We start from the raw sequence: 20856 nt of genomic DNA, 5'->3' as shown, positions 1-20856 counted from the left end.
TAAGTGCATGCTGATCTTATTCAAGCATGTGAATCTATCAAACGTCCGATGCTGTAAAAGAACGATGTTACTTGTAGCTACTGCTTTCTAGCATTGGTATATTCCCTGGATTTACTAGTGACTCTCCTTTTTTCTACTAAGAAGCTCACTCTATCACGTTATGCGCTATGAAATTTAAGACACTGCCCTTTAAAGCACCATTTCTCAATCTGTGACTTGCAACCCACTGGTGAGTCGCCACTCAATTGATGGTGGGTCTAAAAAGAACAATAAATAAAGATGCCTTTCCATTTTGTATTTCTTTTTACATTTACCGTGCTTTACAAGATCAGGATGATTAGGAAATTCATCACCTATCTCCCCAGTGACACCAGGAAAACCATAGTCCAGGCATTGATTACATCTCACCTGGACTATGCGAACGGCCTGTATTTAGGGTTGCCCGCGGGCCTCCTACATTGGCTCCTGACAGTCCAGAATGCGGCGGTTCGGCTGGTCTGTGGGGTTTCCCTACGCACCCATATTTCGCCACATCGCAGAGCATTACATTGGCTACCAATCCATCAAAGAGCTGCATTCAAAGCCATGACCTTAGCCCTTGAGCAACTAGGGGTAGGGGATCGGCCTACCTCTCTGTTAGCATCCGTCCTTACTGTAACTTTCGGAACCTCCGTTCCAACTCCCAACATCTGCTTTCCATACCAAGATTCAGGAAGGCACGTTCTGGAGGTAAAACCTTCCAGGTTTGTGCCACAACTCTCTGGAACAAACTCCAGATCGCAATTAGGATGATCCAGGAAGAATTACCCTTCCGTAAGGCACTAAAAACTTTCCTCTTTTGTTAACCCCCCCAGGATTATCACTCTGCTTTCACTCAGAAGCGCCGGGACACCCCGTTGGGGTAGCTGCGCGCTATATAAAAAATACACAATAAAGTGGAGGTGTAATGTCATGCTATGTCTTCGGTCAAATTGCAGTTTTTGTTCTTTTATTAAGGTGATTGGTGTTTACTTTTCTTTGACTGCAAAGTGAGAGACGTTTTTACAGTGAACTATGTGCCAATCTTGCTGGGGTTCAGGAATATGAAAGAAAAGGCTGTAGGATATCATTTCTTTGTAATATGTAATACAATTTAAATACCTTAAAATGAACTATAAACATATTTCCGAATATATAAGCAGTTAGGAAAGCAAACATGAATCACATTTTTTGCAATTCTGAAGTGTTATAGGAACAAATATTTTAATAGTATCAAACTAATTCAAGACAATTTACTTGGTGATGAGCAAATGATACATATTCACTAAAAAGCAGATTTTCACACATTATCATTTCTGTGCTATATGGTTTTATAAGTAAAGCTGTATCCCTGTACAAATGTACTGCTCATTTCAATGGACAATATGCTGATAGTAAATTATAGTGTGCTACCGTACTATGCTTTAGTAATATATTTGTGAATGTGTGTTACAAAATGCACCATCAACCACATACTCCACCCATACCACTCTCCTGCTGAATACAATTTTTACATTTTATGTGAAGCTAGGATTTTTCACAATCCCTATTTACTTTAGTAATATAACATTAATGGCAGCACCCCTACTCTGAATATGTGTTCCATCACCACTAGTGCAAAGGTGCTGAACCCTGTCACTTGCAAGTATTCCCAAGCAAGGCTCCGGGTGAACCTTCCAGTATTTCTGCTGCAGTTTCTTTACTTTATAAAGCCATTTCAACAAGGAATGTGCTCATTATAGATAATCATACACAATCATTCCACTTGTGTATGACTTTTGCAAACATATTAAGGAATATGGTTGTGGCCTAAAGGCCAGAGCTTTCAACTAGGTATCTGAGGAACTAGATTTAAGTCCCGGCGTTGGCGCTTGGCAAATCACTTAATCTCTGGTGCTCAAAATAATATGTATTAAATGGTGTTGTTAAAGGTAAGTGTACACCGGTGTAGACACAAGTTAGGAAAACTATGGTATAACAAGTATAGAGGTACAAGTTTAGAGGGAGGTGCGTTGTTACTAAAATATAAGCCGGAGTAGGGTTCAGAAAAAAGTAAAAAAGCATAGTTGTAGGAGGAGGGTTGACTGGCCAAGGGGTGCCCAGAAAAATACCTTGAACTGCAATGAGTAGATGAGTGAGGTGAGCCTGGCATTCATTTGGGAGATATGTCCTTAAAGGTAAATCTGAAAACAAAATTGCTGAGTGGTGCATTTTACTCTGCAATTCTCAAAGAATGTGATCAAAAAAGTAGATTTTTACAAACATTCAGTATGGAAAGCCATGAATTAATCAGACTCATCATGGGCCACCCACTGTAATGGACCATCCTCAAAAATTTTGAAAGTGTCTTTTCTTCCAATGAAAAATATGAAAACATTGAGCCATATTGTGCTTTTTATAAAACGATGTTCAAATAAATTGGATAAAACTCTACAGCTTTCATTTGCAGTTGTGGAGGGACAATTATCAAATACTCTGCTACATTTATTGTGCGTAAGAAAAGGTGTATCTATCCCAGGGATATTAGGGATGTGGGAGGGAGTCCCCATTTCACACTTCCTTCTTTTCATCTTTCTCTCATCCTTCCTTGCTTTTCTTTAAGCCTATCATTCCTTCTTACCATATGATTTGCTTTTTTCATCCTTTTCTCAACTTGTATATGTCCATCTTTATTTCCTTCTTTCCATGTTTCTTTTTAATAGATTTTAGTCCATCTTTCTTTCCTTTTTTTCTTTATTATATATTTGTATAATTCTGTGCTTGATTGCATTTTTCAGGTTTTTTTATTTTCATCTAAACTTCTCTCCCTATATTTTCATTATTTCATACTTCCTTTCTATCTTGCCTTATTTTTTGTTTGTCTTTTTCAATCTCTGTTTCTTTCAATTTTGCTTTATATCTGTCGTCTCTGTTCTTTTGCTGCTTCCTTTTTCTGGTTTCCATATTACTCTAATCAGTCTTGCCTTTTATATCTTTATTTATATCATATTAGCTTTCCTTCCCTCTTTCCTCCTTTTCTTCACCTCTCTGTTCTCCTTTATTTTTTCACTTTTTACCCATCCATCCATTGTTTGCTAATCCTTACTTCTGTACTTTTGCCCACACATCTATCCTGTATCCGCTCATAGTTCATTTTCTTCAGCCTTTTTTCTGCCTCCCATCATTTTTTCCATCCACCTATCCTTCTGGTAGTTTTCTTCTTTTCTTTTTTCTAGCCATTCACCATTCCATCCATTCATCGACCCATCTCTATATTTCTCCTTCAATCCATTATTCTCTACGTCCTTACTTTCATCCACTCTTCTCCCATCCATCCATTTTTCTCGCACTTCTTCTCTCAATCCCTCCCTCCTTTCCTTAGGTGCTCTCACACACAGTTCCTTCACACTATTCTCTCGCAATGGGATTTATTCGTAAGCTTCTCATTGGACACTATTATGCATTATGCACAACTGCCCAAGGACTCCCCACCCCCATTCATATTGCCAAAGTAACGTTCATGATGCCCCAGGGCTTACATGTAAGAAGAATGTTGGAGAGAGGTCTCTATTGTGATCATTTTTTTGTTTAAACACATACTGCAGGCAATTTTTTGAGATGAAAGCCATTCACCAAGAAAGATTCTGCTTCGTGGGAATATATATATATATTTTTTTTTAACGACATAAGCAGTTTTGAAGAAAACAAATTACAAGAGCAGGTTTTAGATGCATTCTCGCATAAAACCATCTATTACTTGCAAGGAACTAGAGCACTAAAGTAACTTCAGATTTCATTGGGTGGATTTTTTAAGCTGCTCCAGCTCTGGCCCTTCTTCCGGGTTAATTATGTCTTACCCAATTTCACTCTAGGAAAGTGAGGTACTCAAGGGAGTAGCCAGAAAATTAAATTATCCCCCACTTTGAACCAAAGCTCTTTCGGGACCAAGAAAGCGAAGAAAGTCATTGCAACCCTCTCCAGCAGAGCTCTCTTGTCTCTTCCATCCATCATCTATCCATTCATCCTTGCATCCACCTGCTGATTTTCACTTTTCAGCTTTAATTTATGTCATTTGTTCAGTCATTCTTTCATTCATCCATCATTCAGACTTTCATCATTCTGTCCATCTGCCCACCCATATCCAAACCTATCAATCCATCTCCAAATCTATCTATCCATCTATCCATCATCCTTTCACCAATCCCTACATACACCCTTTCAATCATTCATCTATCCTTTGTCATCCATCCTTTGAGTCATCCATACACCCTTTCATTCAGCCCATCCACCCTTCTACTTCATCCATCCACCCATCCATTCAACTATCCATCCTTCCTTCCACTCATCAATCCATCCTTTCTCTCAGCCATCTATCCATTCACTCCTCTATCCACCCTCGCAACTATCAATCTACTTATACATCAATCCATTCACCCTTTCACTCAGCCATCCACCTTTTGATTAATCCATTGTCCTTTCCATCCACGTATCCATCTATTCACCCTTTCACTCATCCATCCGTCATTTCACTCACTTATCCATCCTCCGTTTCACTCATCCATCCATTCTTTCACTCATCCATCTATCCCTTCGCTTATTCATCCATCCATCATCCTTCCACTCACCCATCCATCCACCCTGTCACTCACACATCAGTTTGTCCGTCTGAGCATCCGTCCATTCATCCATCTATCCTTCCACTTACTCACAGACCCTTTCATGTCAATTAAGAGCCTTTTTTGTGACGAGCTGCAGGCAGAAGAGCCCCCTAAAGAACTCCACCCCACTCTAGCTTCAAAAGCAGAAAGGGGAGTGGGGGTAGGGGGACATGACACCACTGGTCGGTCTCATGGAAAAGAATCGCTATGTTCATAGAGTGTATACTTATTTGTGCCTTGTTATGTATTTTTGTTACAGTACAAATTGTAGAAATGGCATTCCTCTCTTCCAGCTGCAGTTCAGTAGGGCTCCCAGAAGTGAAAAGGTTAGGAATCACTGAAGTACCACACTGCTTTTGGGCTAGGTTCGCTCCACTGACCCTGGATGCAGGAACATTCTAAGGATTTTGGGGGCCGGTCGAATGTATTTTGGGGGTCCATGTTCGGAACAGTTTTACATTTATGATCCAATTTCAGCTCTTCATGCCCTCTTTGGCCTAACCACTGAGAGTGCACAGACACAGTGGTCCAAATATTAAAGTTGCTTCACCTAATATTCAGGGATAGTGATGTATTTTCAATATTGTACTACAGCAGCAGCTCACCTAATATGACTGCAAGCAAGTCAACGCCGTCTTGGCATCCTGCTTCAACACCCTGCGCATGCCCTGAAAGATCTTCCGATGGATACCCACCGAAACCAGGAGGACGGTCACCCAGGCCCTCGTCACCAGCCGTCTGGACTACGGGAACACCCTCTACGCTGGAACCACAGCCAAACTCCAGAAAAGACTCCAGCGCATTCAGAACGCCTCAGCACGACTCATCCTGGACATCCCTCGCCACAGCCACATCTCTGCCCACCTGAAAGACCTGCACTGGCTCCCTGTCAACAAGAGGATCACATTCAGACTCCTCACCCGCGCACACAAGGCTCTCCACGACACGGGCCCGAAGTACCTCAACAGCCGCCTCACGTTCTACACATCCACCCGCCAGCTCCGATCCACCAGCCTCGCCCTCGCCTCCATCCCACGAATCCGCAAATCCACCGTCGGCAGAAGATCCTTCTCCTACCTGGCAGCCAAGACATGGAACTCTCTCTCCACTCACCTACGGCTGACCCTGGACCATCTCGCCTTCAGGAAACAACTCAAGACCTGGCTGTTCGAGCAGTAGCGACCCCCCCCCCACTCCCCTCAGAGCCTTGAGACCCTTACGGGTGAGTAGCGCGCTATACAAATTCTATTGATTGATTGATTGAGTCTGTGACTCCCCTCTCACCCGCCATCCCGCCCCACCATTTCTCATCTGTGAGGTCATGTTTTGATCTAAAAGCAACTTTTTTTATGGATTTTGCATGAACGATAAGCACAACATTTCTCTTCTGTAATAAACTCACACATCACTTAGATTAAAAATACATTAAAGAGACACAGGATTTAAAACAATCTGCTTAAGAATTATTCAAGGTCATCAGGACAAGCCCCTGCGAACAGAGTTGCCACCACCAGGTCCCCCTGAAACGTCTCTGCCTGGATGTGACGTTGCTATTAGTCTAAAGTAAGTAAACATTAGAACTTAATAATAATAATATACAAAGCCCGAATACTGGAATTTTCAGTACTTGTATTTGTTGAATTGTTTATCACACCGCAACAAGTCGACAGCTTGATTCCCTTCTTCCCATTTCCAACACTCTAATAACCTCACACACCAAAGGAGACTCACCCGAGCAGCAGGAGAGGTCCGAGTACCAGAAGAGTCCCACGGGGCAGCACTGGGTATGAACTGGGTCACACGCAGACCTTGTAAGGCAGGCGGTACCATCACCGCAGTAACACCCGGCTCCAAAAGTACACCCCCCATTACAACCGGTGGCTGCGCACAAGGGCACTGAGCTGTTTCCGGCTGCAAGAAGAAGAAAGAAGGAAAAAAGTTGTTAAACAAGTGTTTATAAACACACTGCAATAGCTTTCAGGGGCAACCATAAGCTCTACAGGTGCGAGAGCTGTAAACACACACGCACGCTTGCGCCACCCTCTGCTTTTCGACCTATTGTTCATAAGTGCTGGCGACAGGATCAATAAGAGAAATTCGCCAATATTTCTACAGAAAGACCTTAAGACACCACTGATGGTGTTACAAAAAAAATCACAATATAGGCATAATAAAATACTCTATTGATGTGTTACTAATATTATAATTTCAGATGTCATTAATATTTTTAAAAAAATAATCAAAACCCCTCAACAGCAGTTACCGGCCCCCATCGGAATTATGGGATCTGCAAATCTGTTTACTTTTACCCAGGAGATTTCGGCAGGTAAAAAAGGTTTCCGTGTGAAATTCTGGCTCAAAATAAGGAATAACAGGGGAACAGGGGAATTCCTCCTTTCATAGAGGACCCTCAGGGTTCAACTCACCCCTGGAGTTACCGGTACCCCCGTGTCTCGGTATCGGTAACTCCGAGGTGGGGAAACTCTGGTTCCTTTTCTGGGCCACACATAAATAATGAGGTCCATAGTGGTGAAAAAGAAGCTCACATTATCAGCCTCATCCTGAGTGGTGCAGTCGCTGCAGCTACTGAAATTGCCTTGGGGGTAAACTGTTTCTCCACGTAATGGTTTTTACATCAGCTTCATTTTACCTCCTTATTCTGAGTAGTGCATGCCCAAATGGTTAATAAGGTGTGGTTTTTACAGTACCTTTTAACTGCCTGTTTTCCCATTACGGGCACATACATTTGGAATGAGGAACACATTTACACCTGGGGGAATTTCACAGACTAATATAATTAGTGCAGGTACAATTTGAGTTCAGGTAGGAATCAAAAATTATGTTGAAAGCCCGCCCTCATCTGATCTTTGAATTTTAGAATAAGGGCCTCAAAATAATAATGATGGAAATTCATAATGAGGGCACTGTTGGCATAAACTCGCACTTAGAACAATGCTGGGAGAAGAAGAAACCGAGGGCGCTGTAGAAGAAAGCCGATGGTGGGTGAACGGTTGAAGTATGCCCACCTTAAGTACAAGGCCTAAGAAACCGTGGCCCTGGCTGCAGGCACTGCTGCTGTAAGAAGTGCACAGAGAGGCCTCTCCTGACTCCTGGTGAAAGCGAGCTCACGTGACAGTATACATGTAGGAAGCTCACACTATGAGCACTACCAGAGGAAACTTACTTAAGGGCAACCCAGAGAAGCCTTCTACAGCACTCCCGGTGAAAGATCAGAATGGCGGTATACATGTAGGAACTTCACATTATGAGGACTACTCCAAGAGCAATCCTGGGGGAATGATAGACTGAAAGCACTGCAAGAGAATATTTACACTGCGGAGCTAAAAAAGGACGCTCACAACTGAGAGCACTGCTGGTTGTAGGTCAGTACAGCACTCCTTGTAGAAGATCTCAATGAAGGGATTGGTGGTATAAGCATAAACACACGTCTTTAATGTAGACGCTCAAACTGAGAGCACTGCTGGAGAAATGTCATCCTAAATGCACTGCTAAAGGAAGCTCACATTGACACTGCTCATGAAGGAAGCTGGAACTCAGAGCACCGCTTGGGAAAGCTCACGTTGAGGACACTGATGGAGTAAACTTATACCAAGGGCACAAGAGGCTCACAAGAGGCTGGTTTTGTACTGCAAGGATTAGAAAGAAGAAACTACCCACCGGTGACGCTGCAACACTTATTGTGATGGTAACCGTACCAGCAACTGCTTTGCTAAAATGGCAGACACAAGAAAGCCTTTAGTTTTCGCAAACTACAAAAACTGGGAGTGTCTCTTGCACGAGGTTTGGTTCTCTTTACAACATATCTTAGGTTTGAGATTCGATTATAGATTTCCATGTTTCATTACTCCCAAAGTTGCACTTTAGTTACATTTTCTGTGCTGGTTTGGACTTATGGTGAGTTTCTGTATTATTTCTTAATGCTCATGGCATCAGTTAAAAATAACTAGGGGTCCATTAGGATGGCGGACGGACAAAGTCCGTCAGCCATCCTGTCGGGGGCAGGTACCGTCCGCCACAAGGGCGGAGGAACCGTGCCCCCAATTAGGATGCACCCGCCTCAGTGGCGGGTACATCCCGCATTTTGAACATTGCGACGGAAGATGCTTAAAGTACCGGCCCCCGCAATGTGAAAAAAGCATGTTGTGCATTTCACAGCACAACATGACAGGCACCGCGCGGTGCCTGCCATGTTGTGCTGTTTAACGCAGGGGGGTACCATAGGTACCCCTCATGTGCACCCCCACCCCCTTCACCCTGGGGGCCCCAACAGTCCCCCAAAGCAGGAACCGTATGCCTTTTCGTGGCGGCATTGCCAGCACGGAAAGGCATTCCCCTCAGGCCATTCTAATATGACTGGCGGTGTCTGATAGACACCACCACCATATCAGGAAAAGCGGCGGATGGTCTTCCCGTCCGCCACGGTCCCCCCCGCCATTGTAATATGGCGGGGGGAAAAAAGGTGGCGGACGGGAAAGGATGGCGGACGGATCGCCGATCCGTACTCCATCCTAATGGACCCCTTGATTTCTGGCTCATTATGGAGGTTGTGCTAAAAACCAAATTATTTTGGCGAGCTGGTGGGGCTGTAGTTTTTGCGAGGGAATTAGGAATATGTTTCACATCTAATTGGACAGTAAATCATTGAACTGTGAAACATAGATCAGCCATCTGAATACTGCTTGTGTTGCTGCACAGAGGGGACCTGGCCTAGCAGTCCAGTCCGGATTGTTCCTATGGGAGGAGGATCAAGACTGCTTTGCTTATGGCTGGTTCCTGTCTGAGGGTGCACCGTGGACAGAAGAACAATTGACTGGAATGCTGCCCAGTGTAATCACTAGTGGGTGAAGTTAACTCAGGCTACCACCCATCACCTTTTTGTGTACTTCAGTGAGATGCCCTAAGGTCAATGAGTATGCATCAAAAGTGGGCCCCACGCTCACTCTGCCGTAAGACTCAAGCTACACTCTACTGAAGAAGTCAAAAGTGGCCAGAGTCGTACCGAGTTGCTTGTGTTCCTATTCAGAGGGAAACTGACCTGGCAGTTCAGGCTGGACTGTTCCTATTTTTGGCCTTTTGGCAAGACTGGGAGGCCAAACCGACAGAGTAGTTGTCAAAAAAATATATCATCTTTGCCATTGAGCAAGTGGGGGAGAAGCAATATTAGTTATTAGTCCTTCTGGGGCCTTAGGCGCTATCAGGAAGGGAAAATGGAAGAACATCCTGCACTGTGATAAAATGTGAAGCACAGGCTATCCATGCCACTTTTGGGCAAGGCCGGAAAGAAAACATATGCACCCCTCTTTGAGCAAAGATGACCTCAAAATACCCCACTCCCTTTGGCCCAGCAGAATGGGCATCAAATATCGCTTCACTTATTTTTGGGCATGGTTTGGAGATTAGGAATAAATCACTTTCCCCATTGTCCCCACTCGGGCTTAAGGGCTTGGTGGAGCTAAAAAAATACCCTTTTACACCTTTAATGAAGCTGAAAGCCATGACACCTTCCTGGACCACTCCCTATAAGATTGGTAGGATGAACCAACACTAAGGAAGCAGTGCTGCTCTGGGGTAAATCCCGCTGTTGACCAATGGAGTAATCTGAGCTAAGCCACTTTAAACCTACGCAAGGCCAGGGTGGGAAGAGTAAAGAACTCCTCACCTGAGGAGCAGGGAGTGGTTGGAAGTGCAATCAACTCCCCAACATACCTTGCAGAGTGGTCTGAGCGTGAATATTAGTTTTACAATTTTAATTTCAGTTTAGTTTACATACAATACAAAATTCTTCCTTATACATTGCTGTAAAAATTCTTATAGCAAACATACTGAGAGGAGTGCAAATAGTGCTATAAATACATAAGGCAATCAAATAACCGACCAATAAAATTCTTATATCGACATATTGAGAGATGTGCAAATAGTGCTATAAATACATGAAGCAATCAAATGACCAGCCAATCAATATTATGTCACGACAATAGAATTACTGTTAAAAAAAGAGAGAGAAAATAATATTAATAATTTCCTAATAAATAGGCACAAATGTTTTAAAAATTGATATATCTTAAAACAAACCATTTCATTCGGAGGGGACAAAACCAAAGATTGTGCCTCCTGGGCAGAGTGAATATTAAATTTACAAATGGGGGTGGGGTCGCACACTACTCACACACCGGCGGTGTCGCCCCTAAGGACTCTGGTCAATATATGCTCTCTACTGACGATGGGCTAAACCCTGAAACACTAGTGTCTAGAGATATCTGCACTGCCAGAACCGACAATGGTTAAAAACTACAGCAACTTGAAAGTGCGAACTAACTGCATTTACCAGGATGCAACGGGATCAAACAGTGCTGAGATGACAAGCAGGGTGCTCCCGCCCCCATTTCCTGTTTCTTCGGCCTCGAGCTGACGAGCTGACGAGCTGACGAGCTCTCCGGTGTAGCACCTGTGTGCCTTGGAAGGGTACTGTAACCTGCGATGACCTGGGCTCCTTCTCAGCAACCCCCAAAGAATTTTTTCATGTTCTAAAACAACTATATGCTCTCTACTGACGATGGGCTAAACCCTGAAACACTAGTGTCTAGAGATATCTGCACTGCCAGAACCGACAATGGTTAAAAACTACAGCAACTTGAAAGTGCAAACTAACTGCATTTACCAGGATGCAACGGGGTCAAACAGCGCTGAGATGACAAGCAGGGTGCTCCCGCCCCCATTTCCTGTTTCTTCCGCCTCGAGCTGACGAGCTGACGAGCTCTCTGGTGTAGCACCTGTGTGCCTTGGAAGGGTACTGTAACCTGCGATGACCTGGGCTCCTTCTCAGCAACCCCCAAATAATTTTTTCATGTTCTAAAACAACTATATGCTCTCTACTGATGATGGGCTAAACCCTGAAACACTAGTGTCTAGAGATATCTGCACTGCCAGAACCGACAATGGTTAAAAACTACAGCAACTTGAAAGTGCAAACTAACTGCATTTACCAGTATGCAACGGGGTCAAACAGCGCTGAGATGACAAGCAGGGTGCTCCCGCCCCCATTTCGTGAATATTAAATTTGATAAAAACTGGCTTTAAAAACACTCGCCTGGAACTTTGCAGCTTTGAGCATACAAATAAAACATGATCTAGATCTTGGATTTGCAGCTGGCACAATTCACAAATTCTCTTCTCTATAGGTGTTTTATCCCAGATACCAGAGACAGCAGACTGAATCTCAGTAGGAGTATCAGCCTTCTAATCCCATAAGGGATATTCCAAGTTAAATAAGGCTGTGGTTTATTCCCCAAAGCACTCCCTCTGACCGCCTCATTACTGGACCTGGACTGGCTTGAGGCCGCCTCTCTTGCCAAACTGATAGGGGATCTAGACTTCTTTAAAAGTTGTTTCAGTACAGATTTCGAGATAGGAGAAGCAGAATTCAAACTAAAACCGAATGTATCATTTGCACATACAAAAGACTGATTGTTTTTTAGCGTATCAAAAATTTATTATTCTCAGGGCAGCCCCAAGTGTACCCTTCTCCCCCAAAAAGAGGGAGTTACCCCACCTAAGCACTGCTGGCAGGGATAAGGTGAAGGACGAAACTAATCCAAATGCAAGGCACAGTACATGTGGGGCTGCCAAAGAGTTTAAATTGCAAATTTGAGGCAGGATTCGCCCTTCCGCCTTATAGAAAGAAAGAAATCCAATTATTCATGTCCAACACCTCGCAGCATATATTAACAAGCCTTTACCCCTGAACAGCTGTAAGGTGCCACAGTGGCTTGAGACGGTCGAAATCTTGCCTAAGACCTAAAAGAGATTGCTATTACAACCCGTTTCCCTACTTCTCCCAGTGGCAGAACTGTTTTTGCTCGAGGCATCCTCGCCTCACCTTGGCTAAGAGTAGTGGCTTGTTTATTATTTTTAATCTCTGAGTTTTGACTGCTGTCACCATTGTTCCTGGTGGAACCCCAAAGCAAATGGAGATTTCGGCTTCTGTTTAAACAAATAGATAAAACCCTAGCCACACAGGTAGCTGACAGCTACCCTGGGATCTATTTGCATTTTTGCAAACACTGCAGTGCAGCACGAGTCTGCAGTCCTGGACCTCCTTCACCCACATGAAAAAAACATCAAGCCAAAAGTCAGCCAATTCATGAACGATGGGAATAAATAATTCTACGCCATCCCTGGGCATGGTGGGGGGTGGCACTAAATGCTTGCACCCAATATCTGGGCAATGTGCTGTTGGTGGGGACTGCAAAAACACCCAACACCCTTAAGCAGGGGAGCACTGCATACCCCCATCCCGCTATTGAGCACAGTGGGGTGGTGGGAGCAAAATACATCGCCATGTTTGGGCGAAAGAAGGGAAAAACTCTCTAACATGGGCAATGCACCCAACATCATACACCCTAATGCCACTGTTTGAGAGCATCATAAGATTCTAAAACATTTTCATGCAGAAAATGTTGCCTAAGTACACTTATATTAGAAACATCAAACTTTTCCCATCATTTCATCAAGCTCTTTCAGTGTTCGTGAAAACTGGGAGACAAAAAATGGAAAACGTTTTTTTTTTGCATTTTTCATTGGCGGCAGCACTCAGGTATCATGGTGATCAGTAAATCTCAAATATTTGAATGTGAAGGAGACCTTGGACAGCTGATATCTGCACCAGCGCATTGGGAACGAATAGTGGTTCATCAAAAAGCCAGGGGTAGACAACAGAAGTAATCACACACACTCTTGTTGACCTCAAGAACCTCACTGGAAGTGACATTATAGGACCTTTGAGCCTGAATCCCAGGAAATGATGTGATAAGACCTAGATCCAGATGACATCCTAATAATTGAAGTCACTGAAACCTAGTGTATATCTCAAAGAGAGGAATTATTGCAAAATTACAGGGAGCACAAATAGAGCTATAAAAACCAATAGTGGTTCGGGCCACTAGTGCTAATTTGTAGGGACAATAATTTGCATCTCAATATTGCTGTTGGCTGTATTTGCTCATTTTCATTGTGAATACGTTTTGCCTCATCAATGCTTGTAAGGAACTTGTGGAATCACACAAGTGACTGTTCTGTTCAAAAACATATTTTTCACATATTGACAAAAATGGACTATTGCAACAATTTGACAAAAGGTGGGTTTTCTCACATTTGTTCAATTTTATTTTAGATTATAAAGAGTGCACATTCTACTTCTGGATTTATTTCAATTGTAGCTAAACAAGTGATCTCCCAGTGGGATCTGCAGAAAGGAAGAAGTGTTCAGTAGAATACCGTTTATCTTCTGTGCTTCCTACTGCTTTTGCCATCTCTGAGGCCAGGGGTCGCAAATGCAGGTACAGGGGTCGAAGGGACAAGTCAGGGGCTGCAGACTTAACCCCTAACAACCTATAAATGACGTGTATGACCCCGGGACAGGTGCTATTTGACTCAGTCCACCATGGCTCACACCAGTTTGTGGCCGTGGTCGTCCCCGGACATATGACAACTGTAATCCAGTTATGTTTGTAACTGTGAATAGGGCACCGGTCCTGCTGCCCAGGCCTTATTTCACTTTCCAAATCATGGGGATGAGCATTCAAATACAGCTCTGTGCCAGCTTTCCATGGTGGCTCCATGCTTTTTTAGGTCGAGCCCTGCGTTGCAGCGCATGTGCTGTGCGCTTTGCGAGGCATTGGCTAGCGTCATCGTCCATGGTAAATGCTGGCTTCCGTCTGATAATGAGGCTTCTTAGTCCCTCCTTGTTACCGCCCTGTCTCCTTTTGGATCAGGACTGGATCTTTTACTTGCGGCGTTACGCTATCTCCTTCATTAGTCGGTAAGCACTATGTTTATTTTTCACAATGGCGACAGCTTGTCTGGTATTTGTCTTCAGGGTTTTAGTGTGCGGCTGGAGAGACTGACAACCAAGTCAGCAGAGCCATAGTAGAGCCAAAAAAACAGGTCAACAGAGTCGCTCTAGAGCCAGAGAACCAGGTCATCAGAGCTGCTCTAGAGCCAAAGAACAAGGTCAGCAGAGCTCCTCTAGAGCCAGAATACCATGTCAACAGAGCTACTGTAGAGCCAGAGAACCAGGTCAGCAGACCTGCTTTAGAGTCAGAGAACCAGGCCAGAAGAGCTGCTGTAGAGCCAGAGAACCAGGTCAGCAGAGCTGCTGTAGATCCAGAGAACCAGGTCAGCAGTGCTGCTGTATGGCCAGAGAACTGGGCCAGAGAACCAGGTCAGCGAACCTGGTCAGCAGAGGTGTTGTAGAGCCAGAGAACCAGGTCATCAATCTGGTGTAGAGACAGAGAACTAGGTCAGCAGAGTTGTTGTAGAGCCTTAGAACCAGGTCAGCAATCTGCTATAGAGCCAGAAAACCTGGTCAGCAGAGCCATTGTAAGCTAGAGAACCAGGTCAGCAGAGCCGTTGTAGAGCCTTAGACACAGGTCAGCAGAGCTGCTGTAGAGCCAGAGAACCAGGTCAGCAGAGCCGCTCTATATCCTGAGAACCAGGTCAGTCTGTTGCTGTAGAGCCAGAGAACCAGGTCAGCAGAGCTGCTGTAGAGACAGAGAACCAGGTCGGCAGAGCCGCTGTAGAGCCAGAGAACCAGGCCAGCAGAGCCCTTGTAGAGCTAGAGAACCAGGTCAGCAGATCTGTTGTAGAGCCTGAGACCCAGGTCAGCAGAGCCGCTCTAGAGCCAGAGAACTAGGTCAGCAGAGCAGCTCTAGTGCTATAGAACAAGGTCAGCAGCGCTGCTTTAGAGCCATAGATCCAGGTCAGCAGATCTGCTCTAGAGCCAATAAACCGGGTTAGCAAAGCCGCTCTAGAGCTAGGGAACAAGGTCAGAAGATCTGCTCTAGAGCCAGAGAACCACATCAGCAGAGCTACTCTAGAGCCAGAGAACCAGGCCAGCAGAGCCGCTTTAGAGCCTAAGAACTAGGTGAGCAAACTGCTGTAGAGCCAGAGAACCAGGTCAGCAGAGCCGTTGTAGAGCCAGTGAACCAGATCAGAAGAGCTTCTGTAGAGCCAAAGAACCAGGTGAATAGATCTGCTTTATAGCCAGAAAACCAGGTCAGCAGAGCTGCTGTAGAGCCCGAGAACCAGGTTAGGAGAGCCGCTCTAGAGCCTGATACCCAGGTCAGCAGAGCTGCTGTAGCGCCAGTGAACCAGGTCAGCAGAGCCACTCTAGACTCTGAGAACCAGGTCAGCAAGCTGCTTTAGAGCCAGAGAACCAGGTCAGCAGAGCTACTGTAGAGCGAGAGACCCAGGTCAGCAGAGCCGCTCTAGAGCCTGAGAACGAGGTAAGCAGAGCTTTTGTAGTGCAAGAGATCCAGGTCATCAGAGCAGCTGTAGGGCCAGAGAACCAGGTCAGCAGAGCTGTAGTAGAGCCTGAGACCCAGGTCAGCAGAGCTGCTGTAGAGCCAGAGAGCCACGTCAGCAGAGCTGCTGTAGAGCCAGAGAACCAGGTCTGCAGAGGTGCTCTAGAGCATGAGATTCAGGTCAGCCAGCTGCTGTAGAGCCAGAGAACCAGGTCAGCAAGCTGCTGCAGAGCCAGAGAACCTGGTCAGCAGAGCTGCTGTAGACCCAGAGAACCAGGTCAGCAGAGCTGCTCTATGGCCAGAGAACTGGGCCTAGGAACCAAGTCAGCGAACCTGGTCAGCAGAGGTGTTGTAGAGACAGAGAACCAGGTCATCAATCTGATGTAGAGCCAGAGAACCAGCTCAGCAGAGCTGCAGTAGAGCCAGTGAATCATGTCAGCAAGCTCCTGTAGACCTTGAGAACCAGGTCAGCAGAGCCATTGTAGAGCCATGGAACTAGGCCAGAAGATCTGCTTTAGAGCCTGAGAACCAGGTCAGCAGCCCTGCTGTAGAGTCAGAGAACCAAGTCAGAGGAGCTGCTGTAGAGCCAGAGAACCAAGTCAGCAGAGCTGCTGTAGACCCAGAGAACCAGGTCAGCAGAGCTGCTCTATGGCCAGAGAACTGGGCCAGAGAACCAGGTCAGTGAACCTGGTCAACAGAGGTGTTGTAGAGCCAGAGAACCAGGTCATCAATCTGATGTAAAGCCAGAGAACCAAGTCAGCAGAGCTGCTGTAGAGCCTTAGAACCAGGTCAGCAATCTGCTATAGAGCCATAAAACCTGGTCAGCAGAGCCATTGTACGCCACCGAAACAGGTCAGCAGAGCCGCTGTAGAGCTTTACACACAGGTCGGCAGAGCTGCTGTAGAGCCAGAGAACCAGGTCAGCAGAGCCGCTCTACAGCCTGAGACCCAGGTCAGCAGAGCTGCTGTAGAGCCAGAGAACCAGGTCAGCAGAGCCGCTCTAGAGCCTGAGACCCAGGTCAGCCTGCTGCTGTAGAGCCAGAGAACCAGGTCAGCAAAGCCGCTGTAGAGCCAGAGAACCAGGTCAGCAGTCCTGCTGTAGAGCCATAGAACCAGGTCAGCAAAGCTGTTGTAGAGTTTGAGACCCAGGTCAGCAGACCTGCTCTAGAGCCAGAGAACCAGGTCAGCAGAGCAGCTCTAGAGCCAGAGACCAGGTCAGCAGTGCTGCTGTAGAGCCAGAGAACCAGGTCAGCCTGCTGCTGTAGAGCCAGAGAACCAGGTCAGCAAAGCCGCTGCAGAGCCAGAGAACCAGGTCAGCAGTCCTGCTGTAGAGCCATAGAACCAGGTCAGCAAAGTTGTTGTAGAGTTTGAGACCCAGGTCAGCAGACCTGCTCTAGAGCCAGAGAACCAGGTCAGCAGAGCTGCTGTAGAGCCATAGAACCAGGCCCGCAGATCTGGTCTAAAGCCAGAGAACAGGGTCAGCAGATCTGCTCTAGAGCTAGAGAACCACCTCAGCAGAGCTGTAGAGCCTGAGAGACAGGTCAGCAGAGCCGTTGTAGAGCCAGTGAACCAGGTCAGAAGAGCTGCTGTAGAGCCAAAGAACCGGGTCAGAGGAGCTGCTGTAGAGTCAGAAAACCAGGTCAGCAGGAGCTGCTGTAGAGCCCGAGAACCAGGTCAGCAGAGCCGCTCTAGAGCTTAAGACCCAGGTCAGCAGAGCTGCTGTAGAGCCAGAGAACCAGGTCAGCAGAGCCGCTCTAGACTCTGAGATCCAGGTCAGCAGAGCCGCTCTAGAACCTGAGACCCAGGTCAGCCTGCTTCTGTAGAGCCAGAGAACCTGGTCAGCAGAGCTGCTGTAGAGACAGAGAACCAGGTCAGCAGAGCCACTGTAGAGCCAGAGAACCAGGTCAGCAGTCCTGCTGTAGAGACAGAGAACCAGGTCAGCAGAGCTATTCTAGAGCCATTGAACCAGTTCAGCAGAGCCATTGTGGAGCCATGGAACTAGTTCAGCAGAGCTATTCTAGAGCCATTGAACCAGTTCAGCAGAGCCATTGTAGAGCCTGAGACACATTTCAGCAGAGTTGAGCCAGAGAACCAGGTCAGCAGAGCTGCTGTAGAGCCAGAGAACAAGTTCAGCAGAGCCGCTCTAGAGCCAGAGAACCAGGACAGCAGAGCTGCTGTAAGGCCATAGAACCAGGTCAGTATGGCTGAGGGATAGCTTGGGAACCAGGTCAGCAGAGCCGTTGTAGAGCCATGGAACTAGTTCAGCAGAGCTATTCTAGAGCCATTGAACCAGTTCAGCAGAGCCATTGTAGAGCCTGAGACACATTTCAGCAGAGTTGAGCCAGAGAACCAGGTCAGCAGAGCTGCTGTAGAGCCAGAGAACAAGTTCAGCAGAGCCGCTCTAGAGCCAGAGAACCAGGACAGCAGAGCTGCTGTAAGGCCATAGAACCAGGTCAGCAGAGCTGGTGTAGAGCTTGAGACCCAGGTCATCGGAGCTGCTCTAGAGCCAGAGAACCAACACAACAGAGCTGCTGTAAAGCCATAGAACCAGGTCAGCAAAGCTGGTGTAGAGCCTGAGACCCAGGTCATCAGAGCTGCTGTAGAGCCAGAGAACCAGGTCAATATGGCTGAGAGAGAGCAGCCAGAGAACCAGGTCAGCAGAGCTGCTGTAGAGCCATAGAACCAGGTCAGCAGAGCTGCTGTAGACCCAGAGAACCAGGTCAGCAGAGCTGCTCAATGGCCAGAGAACTGGGCCTAGGAACCAAGTCAGCGAACCTGGTCAGCAGAGGTGTTGTAGAGACAGAGAACCAGGTCATCAATCTGATGTAGAGCCAGAGAACCAGCTCAGCAGAGCTGCAGTAGAGCCAGCGAATCATGTCAGCAAGCTCCTGTAGACCTTGAGAACCAGGTCAGCAGAGCCATTGTAGAGCCATGGAACTAGGCCAGAAGATCTGCTTTAGAGCCTGAGAACCAGGTCAGCAGCCCTGCTGTAGAGTCAGAGAACCAAGTCAGAGGAGCTGCTGTAGAGCCAGAGAACCAAGTCAGCAGAGCTGCTGTAGACCCAGAGAACCAGGTCAGCAGAGCTGCTCTATGGCCAGAGAACTGGGCCAGAGAACCAGGTCAGTGAACCTGGTCAACAGAGGTGTTGTAGAGCCAGAGAACCAGGTCATCAATCTGATGTAAAGCCAGAGAACCAAGTCAGCAGAGCTGCTGTAGAGCCTTAGAACCAGGTCAGCAATCTGCTATAGAGCCATAAAACCTGGTCAGCAGAGCCATTGTACGCCACCGAAACAGGTCAGCAGAGCCGCTGTAGAGCTTTACACACAGGTCGGCAGAGCTGCTGTAGAGCCAGAGAACCAGGTCAGCAGAGCCGCTCTACAGCCTGAGACCCAGGTCAGCAGAGCTGCTGTAGAGCCAGAGAACCAGGTCAGCAGAGCCGCTCTAGAGCCTGAGACCCAGGTCAGCCTGCTGCTGTAGAGCCAGAGAACCAGGTCAGCCAAGCCGCTGTAGAGCCAGAGAACCAGGTCAGCAGTCCTGCTGTAGAGCCATAGAACCAGGTCAGCAAAGCTGTTGTAGAGTTTGAGACCCAGGTCAGCAGACCTGCTCTAGAGCCAGAGAACCAGGTCAGCAGAGCAGCTCTAGAGCCAGAGAACCAGGTCAGCAGTGCTGCTGTAGAGCCAGAGAACCAGGTCAGCCTGCTGCTGTAGAGCCAGAGAACCAGGTCAGCAAAGCCGCTGCAGAGCCAGAGAACCAGGTCAGCAGTCCTGCTGTAGAGCCATAGAACCAGGTCAGCAAAGCTGTTGTAGAGTTTGAGACCCAGGTCAGCAGACCTGCTCTAGAGCCAGAGAACCAGGTCAGCAGAGCAGCTCTAGAGCCAGAGAACCAGGTCAGCAGTGCTGCTGTAGAGCCATAGAACCAGGCCCGCAGATCTGGTCTAAAGCCAGAGAACAGGGTCAGCAGATCTGCTCTAGAGCTAGAGAACCACCTCAGCAGAGCTGTAGAGCCTGAGAGACAGGTCAGCAGAGCCGTTTTAGAGCCAGTGAACCAGGTCAGAAGAGCTGCTGTAGAGCCAAAGAACCGGATCAGAGGAGCTGCTGTAGAGTCAGAAAACCAGGTCAGCAGGAGCTGCTGTAGAGCCCGAGAACCAGGTCAGCAGAGCCGCTCTAGAGCTTAAGACCCAGGTCAGCAGAGCTGCTGTAGAGCCAGAGAACCAGGTCAGCAGAGCCGCTCTAGACTCTGAGATCCAGGTCAGCAGAGCCGCTCTAGAACCTGAGACCCAGGTCAGCCTGCTTCTGTAGAGCCAGAGAACCTGGTCAGCAGAGCTGCTGTAGAGACAGAGAACCAGGTCAGCAGAGCCACTGTAGAACCAGAGAACCAGGTCAGCAGTCCTGCTGTAGAGACAGAGAACCAGGTCAGCAGAGCTATTCTAGAGCCATTGAACCAGTTCAGCAGAGCCATTGTGGAGCCATGGAACTAGTTCAGCAGAGCCGCTCCAGAGCCAGAGAACCAGGACAGCAGAGCTGCTGTAAGGCCATAGAACCAGGTCAGCAGAGCTGGTGTAGAGCTTGAGACCCAGGTCATCGGAGCTGCTCTAGAGCCAGAGAACCAACACAACAGAGCTGCTGTAAAGCCATAGAACCAGGTCAGCAAAGCTGGTGTAGAGCCTGAGACCCAGGTCATCAGAGCTGCTGTAGAGCCAGAGAACCAGGTCAATATGGCTGAGAGAGAGCAGCCAGAGAACCAGGTCAGCAGAGCTGCTGTAGAGCCATAGAACCAGGTCAGCAGAGCTGCTGTAGACCCAGAGAACCAGGTCAGCAGAGCTGCTCAATGGCCAGAGAACTGGGCCTAGGAACCAAGTCAGCGAACCTGGTCAGCAGAGGT

At 47.0% G+C, this 20856-nt stretch overlaps 1 protein-coding gene across 1 annotated transcript in view; it reads right to left on the bottom strand.

Moving 5' to 3' along the window:
- Window positions 1–20856, bottom strand: part of LOC144823826 (uromodulin-like) — a 242182-nt gene that overhangs the window by 188769 nt on the left and 32557 nt on the right. The window contains exon 3 of the mRNA XM_078682687.1: window positions 6387–6566. Within this exon, the coding sequence (XP_078538813.1) occupies window positions 6387–6566 (180 nt within the window). The remainder of the gene's footprint in view (window positions 1–6386; window positions 6567–20856) is intronic.

The sequence above is a fragment of the Lissotriton helveticus genome, chromosome 3_1 (genome assembly GCF_964261635.1).
Source record: "Lissotriton helveticus chromosome 3_1, aLisHel1.1, whole genome shotgun sequence".
In the NCBI taxonomy this organism is placed as follows: domain Eukaryota; kingdom Metazoa; phylum Chordata; class Amphibia; order Caudata; family Salamandridae; genus Lissotriton; species Lissotriton helveticus.
This window is presented reverse-complemented; position numbering and strand designations above follow the sequence as displayed.